Below are 20399 nucleotides of genomic sequence, written 5' to 3'. Positions count from 1 at the left end.
GAGGCCCGCGCACCATGATGAAGAGTGGCCCCCACTTGCCACAACTAGAGAAAGTCCTTGCACAGAAACGAAGACCCAACACAGCCAAAAAAAATAAAAATAAATAAATTAAAAAAAAAAAAAAAAAAAAAAAAATGAAACTTCTCAATTTAATTTAAAAACAAACAAAAACTACCACCAGGACTGAAGAAAAAGAATAATTTCTTGGGGTAAAAACATGCCAAATCGGGCTTCCCTGGTGGCGAAGTGGTTGAGAGTCCGCCTGCCAATGCAGGGAACACGGGTTCGTGCCCCAGTCCGGGAAGATCCCACATACCGTGGAGCGGCTGGGCCCGTGAGCCATGGCCGCTGAGCCTGCGTGTCCAGAGCCTGTGCTCCGCAACGGGAGAGGCCACAACAGTGACAGGCCCTCGTACCACCAAAAAAAAAAAAAAAAAAAAAAGCCAAATCGCCAAGTTAATGTTTTCTTTTAAAAATAAAAAAGAACAAGCAATCTTGCAAATCTTTATTTAACCCATTTAGCAAAAATTAGGCAATTTTAGATTCCTAATGCAGTCATTTCCAACAATGGTAGTAAGAGCTGCCATATATATATATATATATTTTGCAGTATGCGCGCCTCTCACTGTTGTGGCCTCTCCCGTTGCACAGCACAGGCTCCGGATGCGCAGCCTCAGCGGCCATGGCTCACGGGCCCAGCCGCTCCACGGCATGTGGGATCTTCCCGGACCGGGGCACGAACCTGTGTCCCCTGCATCAGCAGGCGGACTCTCAACCACTGCGCCACCAGGGAAGCCCAGAGCCGCCATATCTTGAAAGTAAGATTATATGGATTCTCTTTATCTTCAGAGTTCATGAAAGCATCTTTGACTTACTTGGTTTAGTTTTTTTAAAATTAATACAACAATGGTAATTTAACTATGATCCTATCATTGAACCTCTGAAGTTTTGTATCCCCTAGTTGAACCCCATAAAAACCACACATACTATATACCCTTATCTTAGTTTTATCCAAGAAATGAGACCTTTCTTATTTGGAGGGAAGAAGGAAGAATTCATCCGGTGGGCTAGAGAAGATGCACTTACATGAAATAACACAAGTTTAGCATACACTTTCTCCCAGTAACCTGTTTCACAATCACCAACTACTTAATTCTAAATTCTTTTCGCTTTGTCCAGTAGTTTTTTTTGTTTTGTTTTTTTTTACAATTCAAATATACATATTATTTTACAAGTATGTATTGGCTTTGAAAACAAGATTCCAATCCATAAATTTATCTAAATCTAAGCCATTAATAATCATAAAAATGCAAGGTTTATGAAATACATAAAACGTTAGATTATAGACAAAAACTAAGTTACTCATAAGGTTACCAAGTTGAGTTCTTAAGAAATTAACAGATGCAATTCATGAGGTACTACCCTATGACAAAGATTTAGTCACTTTCTGCAGAAGTTCTGAAATTTGTGAAGCTAAAAAAGAAAAGTGTTTGTGAACTTTGTTCTCCTACATAGGACAGCAGCATCACTAACAGTCTATGTATTATGAGATACAAAGAACACTTGAATTTTTTTAAAACGAATGTTAGCTGTGAAACAAACACATGCATACATACTTTGGGAGCAGTTCATTTTATTACAGCTTTTTACTCTTGACCTGACTTTAGAAATGTACAGCATCAAAATGGTATTTTATCAAAGAAAACTAAATTCTTGAAATTGCTCCTCACTCTGTTACACACGATAGCAACCCACATTTTATTTCCAATTCAAACAATAAATAAATTCACTGGGATCTTTATTATTGTTCACAGTATGTAATATATGCAAATCAACTAAGAAAAATCTATTTCAAACATCTTCAAGACTCAAGAAAAACAAACACCATTACATGTTTTATCATTTTATTAGGAATAATTCCAAATGGGTTATGAAGAAAACTTATTCATTGAGTCTGATGAGTTTTCCAAAACTCTTAATGAAGACATGTTCACCAACAAACAATAAAACATCAGCAGAACTATCATATACTGGGCCAAGAGTCAGGCTGATACCAAAAGCAACATGCAACATAAAAAAGATACAATATAAAGGAAGACAATCTGCTGAGTATTAAAAATCATCTCAATATGAACTCTTTGCAACTAGCACAGAACTAATTAGCTATCAAATCCAAACCACACCAAGGTAAGCTTGGCTGATGGAAGCCAGGAGTTAATTATGGGAGGGAAATATAAGTTCCTCAGTGCAAAAGATCTGAATAGTGTTTTGGAGCATTTCCCTGGCTGGTACAAGCAGTATTAAAAAATCTTTTTTTGGCAAGGGAGAAAAATAAATACAAATGGAATGCAACATTTTTTAAATCAGCAGACTGTCCCAGGAATGATAAACGTATCAGTAAAGTAGCAAGGGGATAACTTTAAAACATTATTTGTTGTGGGCTCAAAAAACATTCAAAATGGATTTATTTAAAGGTGTCACATTAGCTATGTCCAGGCATTTAGGCTTAAGGGAAGTAAAATTAAAAGAGGAGACACTTTTTTTTCCCCCAAGTTAAGAGAATCTCTTTAAAACCAAGCATATTGCTAAATGGCAACATTATACTTGGTAAACAATAATTGGCAACAAAATAAGTTTAAACGCTGTAATATTCTGCCCAAACCAGTCCCACATACTGTTTAATAACCAAGATGCAAACTAATTTTGTTGTAACAAGCCTAGACCAATTCTATCAAACATGTCCTTGGTTAGATATCCAGTTTCATTTAACGTTTTGAAAGCTCATTTGACAGCCAGTCAAGTCCCTCATACAGACCGGTTCCTTGTGTAGCACAAGTGGCTTGAACATACCACTGTAAAGAAAGGACAATAAGAAAACACTTGATTAATATAACCAGTGTTTAAAATTCCTTACTCAGAAAATTATTTTCCAGGGGTATTAGTGAGCAGGTGCCATAAATGTATAGAGAAAAAGGAAAAATACATAAAGCCATAGGAACTAAAGTTGTAAATGTGTTAAAAGTATATTTCACAAATGATTAGTTTTATATTTAATGATCTCAGTAACTGTATAGATCAGAACTGTTCTCCTACCTCTTGCTTCTCACAAAACTCCTCTCATATCTAAAGCTACTACTACCCATTCATTACATTTAACCAACTACTACTTAATCTGAAAAGAAAATTCATGGCAAGATTAGTAACTAATAAACTACCCACCTGGTCCTTATGATGCTCTTGTTTCCCACAAAACTAAGTTCAGAGTAGAAGAGGCAAAATTTTGAAAGAGTAGGGATTATTGATATTTTAGAGGCAAGCTTTTTTGGGAATTTCACTATCTTTAGTCTCATGTACCCCCACAAGTTCCAATCTTTAAAATGTTTATGAATATTATCTTCAGTAACTGTATGAAATGTCATGAAAAGTTTCAAGTACCAAGAAAAAGACCTAGAAAGCAATTTAATTACCTTTCAGGGGTGGTTTATTAATTTTCTTTATTGACCAGTTTTATTTTGCCTTAGAATAAAGACTTTGCTTTAATGTTGCAAAGTCACTTCAAGTCTACCATATGCTGCCAATTATTACTTTAATACCAAAGACCCCAATAACCTAGAAGGCTGGGAAAATGGCATGAATTCATATCCTCACAGCATGGAAAATTGCATCATTTACTGTCTGTCTTATTTAAATTGGGCTGGGACATCTTAAACACTGTATACAGTTATTGCCACATCACAGTTTCACCTTGTTGACAAGTTAATGAAAAACTACTGTAAAGCACAAACCACAATAATAGTTTGTGATATCATCTTTATAAATAAAACAATATATTGTATTTTGTAAATATTTAAACCACTGATCTCAAATGATAAAGCTACTGGAGAGCAAGTAGATATTTTTTATAATTTTAAACTCAAAACTTGTTTAACATCATAATTACAGGTCCCTCCACAAGCTCTTAGTGCTACCACGCACACAGCACAAAATGTTATCTAAAATATGGCTGCTAAATATTGCAGTTTCAATAAGAAAACCCAATTACAAAATATTTGCTGCAGAGTTATATAAAAGATAAAATTTAAATTAAGACTATCAATAATCTTTATATATTACAATTCTCATACAGTACAGTTTTTCACATCTTCATCAATACTAATCATTTTGAGGATAATGTTAACAAAAGTCAAATGAAATAAAGATATTTAAAACCTTTGGATCCTTAAAGGATATATATTAAAAAGTTTAAAAACGGAGAAGATATCAACGTACTTTAATGTTGAATACAACATTTACAAAGGTTTGAAATAAAGCCTGAAAGGGCTCATTTTTATATAAGCAAGATTCTCTTACTGTAGTGTTTTTTGTTTTTTGCTTTTGGCTGTGCTGCCAGGCATGCAGGATCTTAGTTCCCCAACCAGGGATCGAACCTGTGCCCCACCCCCTGCATTGGAAACGCAGAATCTTAACCAATGGACTGCCAGGGAAGTCCCTGTAGTTTTTTAAATGATGTGCTCATCATCTATTTCAAAGGGGACAATTAATAAATGTTTAAACTAAATATCAGCTTAAACAATTATCCTAATAATCTAATAGTCAGGAGGTTAATATGAAACTCCAAATACTTACTGTTCTGTTACGAAGAGACTGAAGACCTAATTTATCTGTCATTTCACTAATGGCCATAGCATTCGGCAAATCCTGTTTGTTTGCAAAAAGCAGCAACACGGCATCTCGCAACTCATCTTCCTGAAGCTGAAAATAAAGACATTAACAACTACCAAACTGGAATCCAATTATTGTAACAAACTAAGTAAAACAGGCTTCCTACATATATACATCATTTATTCAACATTAAATACATTATCAAACGTCAAATCAATAATCATACACCTTCAAGTAAAGCAAAACTATTTTCCAAGTCAATCATCCTACACTCCACTACAGTAAATCATTTATTCAGTCTTGATGATCATCCATGGAGGGTCAGGATTGGCAAGGACAAGAAACACACATGGGAATAAACATTTATGGCAGGATCTTATGGTACTCAGTAGTAAACATATTTAGACGATGATTCTTTTTGGACTTTTATCCTTTCCAGCCAGTTGGATCAAATGACAGTGGGAAAACAATATAGTGATTAGGGCATTAGTAGTATCATGTAAAATACAAGAATTATACCAAGAGCAGAAGCCGGTGGGAATGAAATACTGATATATGACACAACACTTGGAAACTTATGCTAAGTGAAAAGAAACAAAAAGTTTAAAAAGGTAACAAAAGACCACATATTGTATGCAGGCAGGGTAGAATGGGGGAAGGAATGGGGAACAAACACTAATAGTTATAGGATTTCTTTTTGAAGGTGATGAAAATGTTCTAAAATTCAACTGTGGCGGGCTTCCCTGGTGGCGCAGTGGTTGAGAGTCCGCCTGCCGATGCAGGGGACACGGGTTCGTGCCCTGGTCCAGGAAGATCCCACATGCCGTGGAGCGGCTGGGCCCGTGAGCCATGGCCGCTGAGGCTGCGCGTCCGGAGCCTGTGCTCCGCAACGGGAGAGGCCACAACAGTGAGAGGCCCGCGTACCGCAAAAAAAAAAAAAAAAAAAATTCAATTGTGGTAATGATTGTACAATTTTGTATACTAGAAACCAGTGACTTGTACATTTCAAATGAGTGAAGTTATGGTATGTGAACTGTATCTCAATAAAGCTGTTTACAAAAAAAAAAAAAGAGTAGAAGGGGTAATAGTTAACTGAGACAAAAAAAGCACCAGTTACACACATACTGGCATGGTTTTTACAAACTGCACTCCAGTCTTAGGAGCACTGAATGAGAATATTTCAGTAAATATTTTACACCTACAAGTCTGAAACCAGGACAACATTCCTCTAGCAAAGTTCCTCAACAACTTTCCCCCTCAGGATTTTTAACAGTATGAACATATGAAAACATTTATCCAATATTTGGCAAGGCCAAAATGCCACCATCGACCAAAATGCTACATGCCTTAGGTAGAATTCTTTTATCATGGTTGCTATTACGAAACATTTTTAAGTATATTTTATAGGTATAGTATAGCGAAAACTGAACCCAATGACCTTGGGAACAAGGGATTTGAACCAGGATTCCTAGGTCACAAAAGCTTCAAAATTGGAGATTTTATAACTAGAAAATAAAAGACTGGACTAAAGTAAACATCCTCAACCAGAGATATGCATCAAAATCACCCATGGAGCATTCTACAAACAAACTGGGCCTTCCTCCAAACTTACTGAAGTAACTGCTCATCCATGAGTTTTTTTAAAAGCTCTACAAGAAATTTTTATGTGCAGTCTTAAGAACCTGTGATAATATATAGTTCTTCAAGGTTCTTTCTAGCTCTAAAAAGTTGATTTATGTAATCAAATTACAGTTAAAATGTACCGACCACTAATACCACCACTATCACCCAGAAAAACATATCTTGGAAATGGTAAATTTAAAAACTATTCTCACCATTTTCTGCAGCTCTTCTGCTCCTTCCTGAATTCTTTCACGATCATTGCTATCTACCACAAAAATAAGACCCTGAAATAAATTAAAAGTTAAATTTAAAGCACACACTAAATATGAAACCCAAGTATATAGGCAGCAAAATCATATCAAGAGTTAATAACATGTTAGGAAGAAAGTCTCCTTACAAAAAAAAAAAAAAAAAAGGAAAAGACAGGGCATTACAGATTTGAGCACTATTTGTGATTTTAACTTATCAATGTTATTTCCAAAAAAAAATCTACCTCTTAACAACTGATCACTTTTTTCAACTACCCTAAGAAGAATAAATTCTATCCCTTTCCCCTACCTTTGCACATTTAAATGCAGGTTAAGTAGAAGTAACAAAATGGCCACAAAGTGGGCACAAAAGGAAAAACAACAATCCACAGATCCTAAGGATTCATGAATTTACTAACTGAATTACCTTATTCAAAAGCATGCACAGGGCTTCCCTGGTGGCGCAGTGGTTGAGAGTCCGCCTGCCGATGCAGGGGACACGGGTTCGTGCCCCTATCCCGGAAGATCCCACATGCCGCGGAGCGGCTGGGCCCGCGAGCCATGGCCGCGGAGCCTGTGTGTCCGGAGCCTGTGCTCCGCAACGGGAGAGGCCACAGCAGTGAGAGGCCCGCGTACAGCAAAAAAAAAAAAAAAAGCATGCACAAAATGAAACTAAAAAAAGAAGCAGAAGGAGTGCACTACAGTAGCTTTTATATAGTTCATCAGGAAAAGAGAGTCTTGCTCTAGAATGCTGCCTGCCAGCTCTAGAATCAGGAGAAGAAAGTCTTCAGCAAAATATATCAAGAAAAATTCAAGGCTGACTTGATCGAATAAGAAATTCTTAACAAAAAGGAAGGTAGTAACCATTCTTAAAGATATTCAAATATTAGAATTTTATACTACAAAAGAAGTGGAATTGGGAAGGAATTAGTTGAATTAAGACTCTTCCAAAAACTTTCAAATGGGAAAGTATAAAATTTTCAGTTAGAGAGAGACAGGGCAGATTAATTTTATAGCTTTGTTAAAAATCTATTTCTATTACACTAAAGTATATTCTTTAGTATATACACTAAAGTATTATTCTTTTCCCCACAACCCTGACCCCTAAAGTATTTTTAATCATTTGTCACCTTATCATAAACTGTGTTGTGCCACTACTGATTTGTGTAAGTCACCAGATTAAATCCACTGAGGGATTAATCCCCTCAGTATTACCATAGTACTGAGCTTGCCAGGGTACTTAATAATTATTTTAGGCTACGGTCATTAAATGACATAATTTCTTTTGGTCTAAAAAACTTGAAACCCATTTCCTTTATCTCTGCAGGACATCATAATTTTAAACATCCTACCCTTTGAAAAAAATTTTGGTGCTTTCAGAGCTAGTATGGCATAGTGGGAAGATACCAAATTCAATGCTTATTAGTTATATAAATTACCTAATCCTGGAACATGCCTCCTCTTCTATAAAATAAAATACCACCAATTTTTTAAGCCTATTTTTTTTAATGGTGTGTTAGTTTCTGCTTTATAACAAAGTGAATCAGTTATATATATACATATGTTCCTATATCTCCTCCCTCTTTAAGCCTATTTTTAAACATAATCATAGAGGTATAAAAGAATCAAGCATTGTCCTTGGCATATCACGGGCATTTAGTAAATGTCTCCTCCTTTTCCTCCTATCCCCCAAACCACTCCTATTTAGAACCTACTTCTCTAGAAGAGGTAATGCCTCTAAAAGGGATCTAAAGGGCCCGTGAGCCATGGCCGCTGAGCCTGCGCATCCGGAGCCTGTGCTCCGCAACGGGAGAGGCCACAGCACTGAGAGGCCCGCGTACCGCAAAAAAAAAAAAAGAATTAAAGGCTTAAAAATAAAAACATGGAAACAACCTATATGCCCATCGACAGATGAATGGATAAAGATGCAGTACATATATACAATGGAATATTACTCAGCCATAAAAAAAGAATGAAATAATGCCATCTGCAGCAACATGGACGGACCTAGAGATTATCATACTAAGCGAAGTCAGAAAGAGAAAGACAAATACCATATGATATCACTTATATGTGGAATCTAAAATACGACACAAATGAACATATCTACGAAACAGAAACAGACTCACAGACATAGAAAACAGACTTGTGGTTGCCAAGGGGGAGGAGGAATGGGGGAGGGAAGGATTGGGAGTTGGGATTAGCAGGTGCAAACCAGTATACATAGGATGGATAAACAACAAGGTCCTACTGTATAGCACAGGGAACTATACTCAATGTCCAGTGATAAACCATAATGGAAAAGAATATGAAAAACAATACATATATGTATAAATGAGTCACTCTGCTGTACAGCAGAAATTAACACACTGTAAATCAACTATACTTCAATAAAATTTTTAAAAATAAAAAGAATTACAGTCTTAGTATTAGCAGATTTACTTCATACCTAAATGTATTTAAAAAGCATGTTCCCTAAGTGAAATGCCTATGACTTACTTTAAAATAATCCAAAAGGTGAAATACATCATTATAAAGGAGGACCGATTAAAGAACACTGGCCATATCCTAATAACTGAAGTTGGGTAATATCAATAGATATGTGGGAGTTTATTATGCTATTCTCTACATTTGTATACATTCGAAATTTTCCATAGTAAAGTTTTTAAAAGCATGTAACTCATATCAAAACATCTTTTCTGGGCTTCCCTGGTGGCGCAGTGGTTGAGAGTCCGCCTGCCGATGCAGGGGACGAGGGTTCGTGCCCCGGTCTGGGAAGATCCCACATGCCGCGGAGCGGCTGGGCCCGTGAGCCACAGCCGCTGAGCCTGCGCGTCCGGAGCCTGTGCTCCGCAACGGGAGGCCACAGCAGTGAGAGGCCCGCGTACCGCAAAAAAAAAAAAAAAAAAAAAAAAAAACATCTTTTCTAACCACAGCTATGTTAATGAACAGAAACATTTTAATTTTTAAATAAAAAAGTATGCCACTTACTTAACATGACATGCTACTTAAACCTGGTTGTTCCAGCCACTCACCTAGGGTATTCACTGCCACCCGGTGGCAATAAACGTCACTTGTCTACAATGTTATAAGAGCTGGAGATCAAGAATGACATCTGTACATCTTAAACACATGAAGTGCTTCTAACATCATACATTATTTTTAAAAAATTTTATCAACTCCAGTAGTAAACAAAAAATGATAAGAAACCTCTCATGTGGTAGAAAACACCACAGAGTTGGGAACTACTTGAATAAAAAATGTAAAACAAGAACCAGCTCTCCACTCTTAATTAAGTCATTCCAAGCTTCAGTTTCCTCATATATAAGAGTTAGACTACCACAGTATTTCTCAAGAGGGAGCAATTTTGTCCCCAGGAAATATTTTGCAATACGTGGAGACATTTTTGGTTGTTGCAACTGGATTGGGTGGGGGAGACTACTACTGGCAACTAGTGTGTAAAGGCCAAGAATGCTGCTAAGCATCCTACAATACAAAGGAGAGCCCTCCCCTCACTCAATGACAAAGAATTAACTAGTCTGAAATGTCAACACTGCTGCTGTTGAAAAACCCTGTACTAGATAGAGCCTTGCTATTCAAAGTGAGGTCCCAAACCAGCAACATCAGCACCACCACCCAAAAACTTGCTAGACATGAAGAATCTCAGGCCTTACTCAGCCAGGTCCCACTGAACTGATCTGTATTTTAATAAATACCCAGGTGATTCATATGCAGATTAACATCTGAGAAACACTACTGATGTCTAGTTTATATCCCCAGAGATTCTGATTCAAGTGGTCTTATGATCAGGGCTTTGGGATTTTTAAAACTCCCCAGGTAATTTTAATGTGCAGTCAAATTTGAGAATTCCTGCTCTACAGGATCACTAAGGTCTCTACCATGCCAGCATTATACATACTACATGATAATATAAAAATCATGTACAAATCAACAGAGCAGATCTACCTTATTTTTTCTTAATGTATTTTAATAAACACTTAACTGGGTTAAATGAAGGGCTATTAATTGTATTACATTCATTTAAAACTACAATGACAGAAAGTTATACAGATCTTACTTCCTAAACTAAGAATGAAACCAATAGAACTACTGATGAAACATCTAATTCAACCCTGAGAACCACCCCACCCCATCTTCCAAAATATTACTACGATAATTATGTAACTCTTCCACCCTAGGTAATTTAGCCTACAAAGGCATGAATGAGAGAGTCCACTGAAGAACATGGAAGTAGTGATAAGAATGCCAACTCATGGAGTAAACACCAATATCCAAGTAAACAGTCTATATTAACATAAACTTTGGAGCATGAAACATATAAAGAAAAGTTATAAAAATGTATAGCATTCCTAACTTACCTGGGTATTTTGGAAGTAATGCCTCCAGAGAGGCCTAATTTTATCTTGACCACCAACATCCCATACTGTGAAACAAATGTTCTTATATTCTACTGTTTCCACATTAAAACCTATAGAGTAAAAAGAAAAAAAAGTTTGCTGTGCACAATGTCATTCAGAAAATAAACCCCTTTATTGTAGAATTCTCCCAGAATTGCTTTTTTTTTAAGTCCTAATAGATAATCAACAAACGTAAAAACCCAAGACAGTTACAATGATGGCTATATGTCATTGTATATTTGTCCAAACCCAAAGAATGTAGGACAGCCCTAAGGTATATGGACTTTGGGTGATTACGATGTGTCAATGTAGGTTCATCTACTGAGTGATGCTGACAATGGAGGAGGCTATGCACGTGTTGGGGGAGTGGATATATGGGAAATCTCTGTAGTTTCCTTTCAATTTTTCTGTGAACCAAAAACTACTCTGAAAAAAAATAGTCAGAATTAAACTATATTCTATTTCACTTTATAATACATTATTATGATATAAATTAAAATCACTGTAAACTTTCTTACCAATGGTAGGAATGGTGGTGACTATCTCTCCTAACTTCAGTTTATACAGAATGGTCGTCTTGCCAGCAGCATCCAACCCAACTAGAAAAAGACATTTCAGATTTTAAATCTAGACCAAAAGCACACACTAAGAAACAATTTTACAACAAATTTTTATTTTGAAAGCAAAAGCTGACTGGTCAAGGCACAAATGAGTTAGAAATGAAATCATCTCATTTCTGATTCCCAAAGGCAACACCTCCTACAAAAGCCTTCCCAGGGGCTTCCCTGGTGGCGCAGTGGTCGCGAATCTGCCTGCTAATGCAGGGGACACGGGTTCGAGCCCTGGTCTGGGAGGATCCCACATGCCGCCGAGCAACTAGGCCCGTGAGCCACAACTACTGAGCCTGCGCATCTGGAGCCTGTGCTCCGCAACAAGAGAGACCGCGACAGTGAGAGGCCCGCGCACTGCGATGAAGAGTGGCCCCTGCTTGCCACAACTAGAGGAAGCCCTCGCACAGAAATGAAGACCCAACACAGCCAAAAATAAATAAATTAATTAATAAACTCCTACCCCCAACATCTTAAAAAAAAAAAAAAAAAAGCCTTTCCATTTTTCTTTCTAGACCTAGAGAGACAGCACAAGGTCTAATCTCAAGATGTGCTTTGCCACACAATAGTTGAATGGCTTTAAACAAATCACTTTAGGAAAGAGGTCAGAGAAATCAGCTATAAAATAAGGGGACCAGATCAAGTAATCTAAGATCTCTTCCAATTCAAGTCCTCATTAATTCTATGAACTACTACCATTTTTAAAAACACAAATTATAAGTTGAATCAGAGAACACATAAAAACAAATTAAGAACTATCTTTAAGATTCAAAAACTCAATTTCCTTTAATATAACAAGCAACTTTTAGGTAAAAGGTCTTGATGCTAGGGGAAAAGATATATATGTAAGAAAGGAAGATGAGGCCAATTTTACCCCTACCTAAATCCATTTCAACATCAAATGTGCAGAAATGATAACAAAAGACTGGTTAATTTGGGTTGTAAAGAAGGCCTTGTCATATTCATCTCCAATATAATGTCTAAATTCTTAAAATAATTCCTTTGAGGCAGGCAGATATAAGTAGGGAGGAATGTCCTTGTTTCCAAAAAAAAAAAAATCCATACTACAACAAGAAGGTATAGAAGAGGGTGAAGAGCAAATTAAATGTTTAAGTATGAATCTCTGAAAAGCTGCATATTCTACATTGTTTGCTAAAGCCTTCATAAATGGAAGGTCAATATCTAAAAACCTCACTGAATATTACTGGTCTAAGGATATCACATTTGGCCACCTAGATTAACGCTATCACAGATTTTGAAATTAATTCAACCAAGTATAGATTTAAGCAAGGATAGTTTTTCGTGTTTTTTTGTTTGTTTTTTAAGGATAGTTTTGTTGTTGTTGTTTAGTATTTATATCAGAGTATGACTTAGCACAGGAAACCCTTGCTTTAAAAAAAAAAAAAAAGATCTCCCTGGAGACTCAGGCATTTTATGCTGCCTTACTCCTCTATCCTCTGATCAAACTCTGTTCCCCACTTCTTCATACTGAGATTGTTTATTCTGTCCAAAATACTATGACACTTCCTAGTCAGAATGAGCAGCCCCCTCACTCACGGGCATAAGAAAAACCAATTGTTAACGGGAACTGTTTTATGTTTTAACTACAGAACAGAAGAGCAAACATATCAGAAAACATAATTCTAAAAATATACAAAGAAACAAAAACAGCTACCTTAGAGTTTGGCATCTTCAATAAAAATACAGAAAGTGAGGAGGTGAACAACAGGATCTTTTCATTGTTAGAAAAAGCTAAGTCTCTTGAGAGCCTAAGTCCTCCTCAGGAGATTTTGATCAAATTTTAAAATAAAGCAAAATTCACCTTTAGCTAAGTCCAAATACCATTAGCCCAGGTAGGAAGAACTGAAACTGAAATAATGATTAGAAAAAACACTTGCATTAAGTTTTGAGAACTATGGTACACACCAGTCCTCACTGACGGTCCAACTTGACCTCAGACCTTAGTTTAAAAAAAACGTAGGGCTTCCCTGGTGGCGCAGTGGTTAAGAATCCGCCTGCCAATGCAGGGGACACAGGTTCGAGCCCTGGTCCGGGAAGATCCCACATGCCGCGGAGCAACTAAGCCCATGCGCCACAACTACTTGGCCCACGAGTCACAGCTACTGAAGCCCGCACTCCACAAGAGAAGCCACCGCCATGACAAGTTTGCGCACCACAACAAAGAGCAGCCCCCGCTCACCGCAACTAGAGAAAGCCCGTGAGCAGCAACGAAGACCCAACGTAACCATAAATACATAAATGAATGAATGAATGAATGAATAAATAAATAAATAAATACTGTTGTACAGATGCAAACCAGAAGGGTTTTTTTTAAGTTATTTCTATTGTGAGATTTAAGATGCACAAATTAATGTATATTATCACTCATTATATAGTTCCTCACTCAAAAACATGTTGGTCTAACAATTCTGTGCCCATTTAGTGATTTCTTAAGTATGTATTTCCTTAATGTTGCAATATTTGGCAATGAAATTTCTCCACAAAATGAAACTATAACCAATTCTCAACTAGCCAAGATAAGACTCTAATCTGTACAGTCCAGTAATGTCCTCCCCTCCCTCTCACCCGCATAAACAAGTCACTGTTTTGAAAGATATACTGGAATTACTTGTTCTCCTTGACTGGACCTGCACTTTGACCAAACTGTTAAAAGCAGCAAAACTTTCCCCAAAATCTTTGCCGATCATTATAAAGTATGTCTACCAAACTAAGGCAGCAAGAAATACTTATATTTTAAGTTTAAAAATTAGATTCCCATTATCTCAACTTGGAGAAAAAACCAAACGCAGAAAAGAAAAAGACTGAGAAGAAAAAAGTATATTTTCAGTTAAGTTTCAGTTAGGATATTTTTCTTCATGTTTTGTTTATCTTTCAAATCTTCTACAAGGAAGCTTGAAAAAAAACTTCATAATTTTTCAATAATTAAAAATTGAGTGCTTATTGTGTCCCAAACACAGTACTAGGTGATTCCATACATTTTGTAATTTAATTCTCACAATAACTCTCCATTTTTCAGATGCAAAATCTGAGGTTCAGAAACATCCCCAGAATCACAGTACTAAAACAGATTTTAAAACCCTAGGTCTTTTGGAGAAATTAGATCCATACATAGCTGTGGGAATGTAAAATGGTGCAGCTGCTTTTTTTTTTTTTTTTTTGCGTTATGCGGGCCTCTCACTGTTGTGGCCTCTCCCCTTGCGGAGCGCAGGCTCCGGACGCACAGGCTCAGCGGCCATGGCTCACGGGCCTAGCCGCTCTGCGGCATGTGGGATCTTCCCAGACCGGGGCACGAACCCGTGTCCCCTGCATCGGCAGGCGGACTCTCAACCACTGCGCCACCAGGGAAGCCCGGTGTAGCTGCTTTGAAAAGGTTTGTCAGTTCCTCAATATGTTAAACATAGTTAACAAGGGCCCAACAACCCTATTCCTAGCTTATCTACCCAAGAGAATTAAAAACATATGCCCACACAAAAACTTGTCATGAATGTTCACAGCAGCATAATTCATAAGAACCAAAAAGTGGAAAAAACTACATTTCCATCAACTGATGAATGATAAACAAAATGTGGAATATATCCATACAACAGAATTACTATTCAGACATAAAAAGGAATGAAGTACTGATACATGTTATAATATGGATGAATCTTGAAAACATGCTAAGTGAAAGAAGCTAGACACCAAAGGCCACATATTGTATGATTCTGTTATATGAAATATCCTGAATAAACAAGCCCATAGAAACAGAAAGTAGCAGAGTGGTTGCAAGAGGGAGGGGTGAGGAGGGGAGTGACTGCTAATGTGTGTGGGGTTTCTTTCTGGGCTGATGAAAATGTTGTAGAATTAAGACAGTGGTGGGAGTTCCCTGGTGGCCTAGTGGTTAGGATTACGGGCTTTCACTGCCCCGTGGTCCAGGTAGATCCCCAGTCGGGGAACTGAGATCCTGCAAGCTGTGCTGTACCGGGGAGGGGGATAGTGGTAATGGTTACACAACTTTATGAATATACTAAAAACCACTGAACTGTACACTTTTAAGGAATAATATGTGAATTACATCTCAATTTTTTTTTAATTAAAAACAAACAATCCTAAGTCTGATGCCAGAGCTCTCAAAAAGTATTCATATATTGCCATCCTGCCCTTAGGTTTTTTTGGTGGACACACACTGTCTTAATATTTTATCTAATTCCTCAGAGGTTTGACCATCAAAACTGAAACTGAGGCTACCAGATGTACAGAAAAACTATAATGACCTTGAGTTTTGCTTCTACCTAACAGGTCAGGAGTATCAGCACTTTCATCAATGTGTTAATTAACAGCAAACTATCAGTCTCTGATAGTCATACTTTATAATAATGCAGGAGGGTACACCTAAGAGTGGCTGTATCAACTTCTAATGGCATGAAGCTAAGGATTTTTGTCTTTTCTATTGTTTCCCTATATCACATAACTAATCAGAAGACCCCCCCTCACCTACTAAGGGTGAGGACCCCCCTTATTATTTTTCAAATTGGCAAAAGATCCTTTCCTCTGAAACCCCTCTGGTCCCAAAAAGCCACAGTCACATGAAAGACAACACAAAACTACACTGGTATTAGCAATCTTTTTTTTTTTTTTTGCGGTACGCGGGCCTCTCACTGCTGTGGCCTCTCCCGCTGTGGAGCACAGGCTCCAGACGCGCAGGCTCAGTGGCCATGGCTCATGGGCCTAGCCACTCCGCGGCATGTGGGATCCTCCCGGACCGGGGCACGAACCCGTGTCCCCTGCATCGGCAGGCGGACTCTCAACCACTGTGCCACCAGGGAAGCCCTAGCAATCTTTTTGAAAGCAATACTTTCTCAGCTTTTCAACAGGCAAGAACTTGCAAGTTCAAAGAGAGGAGAATTAATATTTCCTCTACAGAACATATTGTTTCAAATATAAACAAAATTTGGGGAGTCATTCACCAAAATTACACCTCATCACAGATATGGAGATCAGACTTAAAACAGGATAATGACGGACTACATGAGAAATCTAAGGTGAAAACTGGTCATCTTTGAATTTAAGCTCAATAATATCATTTACAAGATTTTTTTTTCTGTAAAACTACAAAAACTACAAAATTTCTGTCAATCTATAGTTTAAGTGATGTTACATTTGATACACTGTGTTGATTTTAAATTTTTTAATTAGGGAATTCCCTGGCGGTCCTGTGGTTAAGACTCCATGCTTCCAACACAAGGGACGCGGGTTCAACCCCTGGTCGGGGAACTAAGATCCCGCATGCCTCACAGCACGGTCAAAAAGAAAAAAAAATTTTAATTAGCTAACATAAGCTGCAACTTCAAACACCTTTTAAAATTACTTTAACTTTTAGGAAAGTGTGTACAAATAAAATTTAAAACTTCTCCAACAGTAATTTGGCAAACCAGATTCAATAGCTAACTGCTATCTTTCAACAACATTTTAAAGTGGTCACTGACTCAAGAAAGCATGAATTTTACCTAAGCCATATAAAGGAAAAGGAAGAACACATGCCTGTCAGAGAAAATTAATATGGAAAAAACAATAATTAATTGGTAATTCTAAACTAGGATGGGGCAGACACATTAAGAGTGATCTATTATATATGCTATCACTCATAAAGCTAGATATAAAAATCTAAAAATGATCAAACCTCCAAATCACCTATTTCACTATCCATACACATATTCCCCATATGGTTATACTTCCTTTGATGAGTTACCATAAAAGGTGACCTTGTGACTAAACTGTTTTTAATCAAGGAAACCTAATTATCCACAGTTAAAGTGCAAAACAAGAAGAGCAAACCTCAGTAATAAAACATTTAACATGAATGAATAATTCAAATCATGACTTCTATTCCCTGCACAAATGCACAGGTACTTTTCTTCTTCCATTTTTTATCAATCATTTCTGGGGAGTAAGGGGGAGAAATGCTTCCCTAATATAGTAAATATATGAAAGTGCTTATAGCATATATAATTCTACCTTTCTTCTCCCTCTGAAACTGTGAGCCATCACAAAAAACTAGTGAAATGAGAAACAACGATTTATTTACAAAAAGTCTTAAGTAAAATATTACATATTACATTTCAAATATAACACACTACACTTCCAGGAACAGAACCACGTACTAGTTAATCTCTTTAAGGAACAGGCTGGAAATTCATTTAGCACAGTCCAAAGTTCTCCAAGTGACTTCAGATCCTTTTTTAGACAGTCGATTTTCAGGCACCTTTAAAGTGTAAATAATATGCTTATCCTGCTAAAATAATTCTTTTTCATAATTGAAACCTGACAAACTTTGAAAGAGAAAACATTTTGATTTATCTTTGTGAATGAATTATCAACAATTGTTTCATGGATTGTGAATAAGCTGCAATAAGAGAAAAGTGAAAAAAGAACCAAATGTGCACATCCTTAATCTTCATACACCTTGAAATACTACCGAAACTTGCTTTGGGAAACTTTCAAATAAAACCTCCCCCACTGCACCTCTCTAGAAAACAAACTAATGAACCAACAAAATTCAATGTTTAAAGTTAGCGAGGCTCAGTATAGCATTATTTAGGTCCATGGAACTTAGCTGTAATGTAAAGACTACTCACAGTACTATGGGGGAGGCGTTGCTTACATCACTCAAGTGACAAGCCCCTTCTCCCTCAGCAGAGCGAAAAACCGACCCTAAAAAGTAATTTTTAAAAAGCCCATTTTCCATAAGAATTAAAAAAAAACACCCTTGTAATTACTGCTTAACAAGGCCTCCCTAAAATTATGCGTCAAGATGTTCACTTACTGAAAATTTGTCACTGGCTTAAAAAAATTAGTTTCTAAGCTTTTTTTGTTTTTTTCATTAAACTTTAGCCAGCTGGATAAAAATTACATAGTTTGAAAACCAAAGAGAGTAAACCAAATATATTTAGCCCTTGAGAGTGGCCAAAAGAAACATTCATGATAAACTCAGTTTTCAGGGACATTAATAAAGAAAAGAAAAAAATATGAGGCGGAATCCTGAGCGAAGCAAAGTTTAGCGAAGTGAGCGCTGAGGACTCCGGACTCTACTGAAACCTTGGGTGCTCCCCTGCCACCGCACTGGGCCCGGTCACTTCCTGCCCCGGCCGGCTCCGGGCTCTCGGCGACCGCTCGCTCACACACCATTGGAGTGTGCAGAGTGTGTACACGGGGCAGAAAGGGGGAGGAGGAAGGCTGGAATCGCTCGGCCTCCCTCCCGACCGCTGCCCACACCAGGGGAAGAAAGGAGCCAGATCGCACTCACAGAATGGGCCTCGCCAGTGTCTTTCGGGTTCGGCAAGACCCGACAGTTCGCTACTCTCACATCTCCGCCCAACTGTGTCAGGCTTTCAATAAGACCACGGAGAGAAAGCCAAACCCAGAAGGAGGAAACCTTGCCCGCGGCCCCGTTCCAGCCTCCTCGACAGATCTCGGGCGACCGCCCACCCTTCGCCCCATTGTTCCCCCTTAAGAATTCCTCCCGACCCCCAGCCCGCCGCCCCTCCCCCACCGCAGCTGACGGCGGCGGGGGGGAACAGGCCCCGAGGCCGCCCCAAGCGTAGAGACTCGGCCGCCCCACCAGGGCCTGGCCTCTTCCCTCGGCCCCTGACTCACCCATCAAAATGCGCATCTGCTTCTTGCCGAAGAGACGGGAGAAGAGAGAGGATATGGTGAGGCCCATGGCGGTAGTGGCACTTGCGATGGGCAGAAGCAGAAGGGGTTTGGCGCGACCCCGAGCCTTCTTTCACGCTCCCGCAAACTCAGGGAGGAAAGAGGAGCTGAGGGCCGCAGGGACGGCTCGCCAGCCGGTGTGTAGGACGGAGCTCCCCTCCGGGAAGGAATTAGCGGGGTGATGACCTGCTTGACGACTGGCGGGGCTGCTCCCTCTCTGGCGTTAAATCTTCGGCTGTGCCACGTCACGCGGCAGCCGCGGCGACTCCGGCAGCAGCCCGGCCCCTCCAACGCGGACAGAATCGCGTCACCGCCGCCCCATCCCCCTGCGCTTCCGGCGCTGCCCGAACCAGTGCGCCTGCGCACCAGGGGAATTGGCCATCTTCGCTGACTTGCGCCGCTGGCCGGCGTCACCTCCCGGACGTGGCTCCTGGAGTTGGGCGAGGCCAGTTAGCCCCTGTGTAAAGGGCGACGGACACAGTCCCACACTGCCTCGCTTCGTCACGTCCAATCAGACTCAACGAGTGACGTTTCTGCGCAGAGAAATGCATCCTGGCGGTTGTATTCCTTGCTTCCGGAAAGGCGGGCTGTGCATTATGGGTTAGGTAGTGAACCTCCGTTCTTTCCGCCCTTTGAGCGCGTCCTCTTCAAGGGAACGCGCGTTTGGGATTTCCTGCTCTACGAAGGTACGCGGTTCTCGCACGGGACCACACACTTGCCCTAATGGAGGGTTGAAAATGGGCCCTGCTTTCCCAAGAGATAACTTGGTAAAAGCCGATGTGCAGGGGAAGAGGCTGTAGCAACCCCATATGAAGCTAGGCCTAAACACCTCGGCCCCCACGCCAGGTCATACTGAAGATCCCTAATCCTTTGTCAAAACAAGAGAACTCCGAGACATTTTCGTCGACTATTGAAGCTTTTTAAGAGAAGCCAACGGGGAAGGCTTTTCTTGTATCTCTTCTCTCCCAGAAGAAGCATGGAAGATTTATTCCCGATGTTAAGAAAGTGGAAAGCCTCCTCACTTAAAAAATATTTACAATCTTAGTGTTTTCCTGACTACAAAATATGGTATACATCTTGTTTAAAATACCCATATCTCCGTAAGTTCCCCACAATCTTCACCTCCTACA

At 38.9% G+C, this 20399-nt stretch overlaps 1 protein-coding gene across 1 annotated transcript; it reads right to left on the bottom strand.

Moving 5' to 3' along the window:
- Positions 1 to 1887: 1887 nt before the first annotated feature.
- ARF4 (ARF GTPase 4) lies at positions 1888 to 19559 on the bottom strand. The gene is made up of 6 exons (XM_081247674.1): positions 19213 to 19559; positions 11470 to 11550; positions 10913 to 11022; positions 6498 to 6569; positions 4627 to 4752; positions 1888 to 2852 (listed from the first exon to the last, which is right to left on the bottom strand). The coding sequence occupies exons 1-6, from the start codon at positions 19277 to 19279 to the stop codon at positions 2766 to 2768; spliced, it is 543 nt and encodes a 180-aa protein (XP_081103800.1). The 5' UTR covers positions 19280 to 19559; the 3' UTR covers positions 1888 to 2765.
- Positions 19560 to 20399: the final 840 nt, after the last annotated feature.

The sequence above is a fragment of the Mesoplodon bidens genome (genome assembly GCF_964165515.1).
Source record: "Mesoplodon bidens genome assembly, chromosome: 10".
Taxonomy (NCBI): Eukaryota; Metazoa; Chordata; class Mammalia; order Artiodactyla; family Ziphiidae; genus Mesoplodon; species Mesoplodon bidens.
The sequence above is the reverse complement of the archived record's forward strand: the minus strand, read 5'-3'. Positions and strand labels throughout refer to the sequence as shown.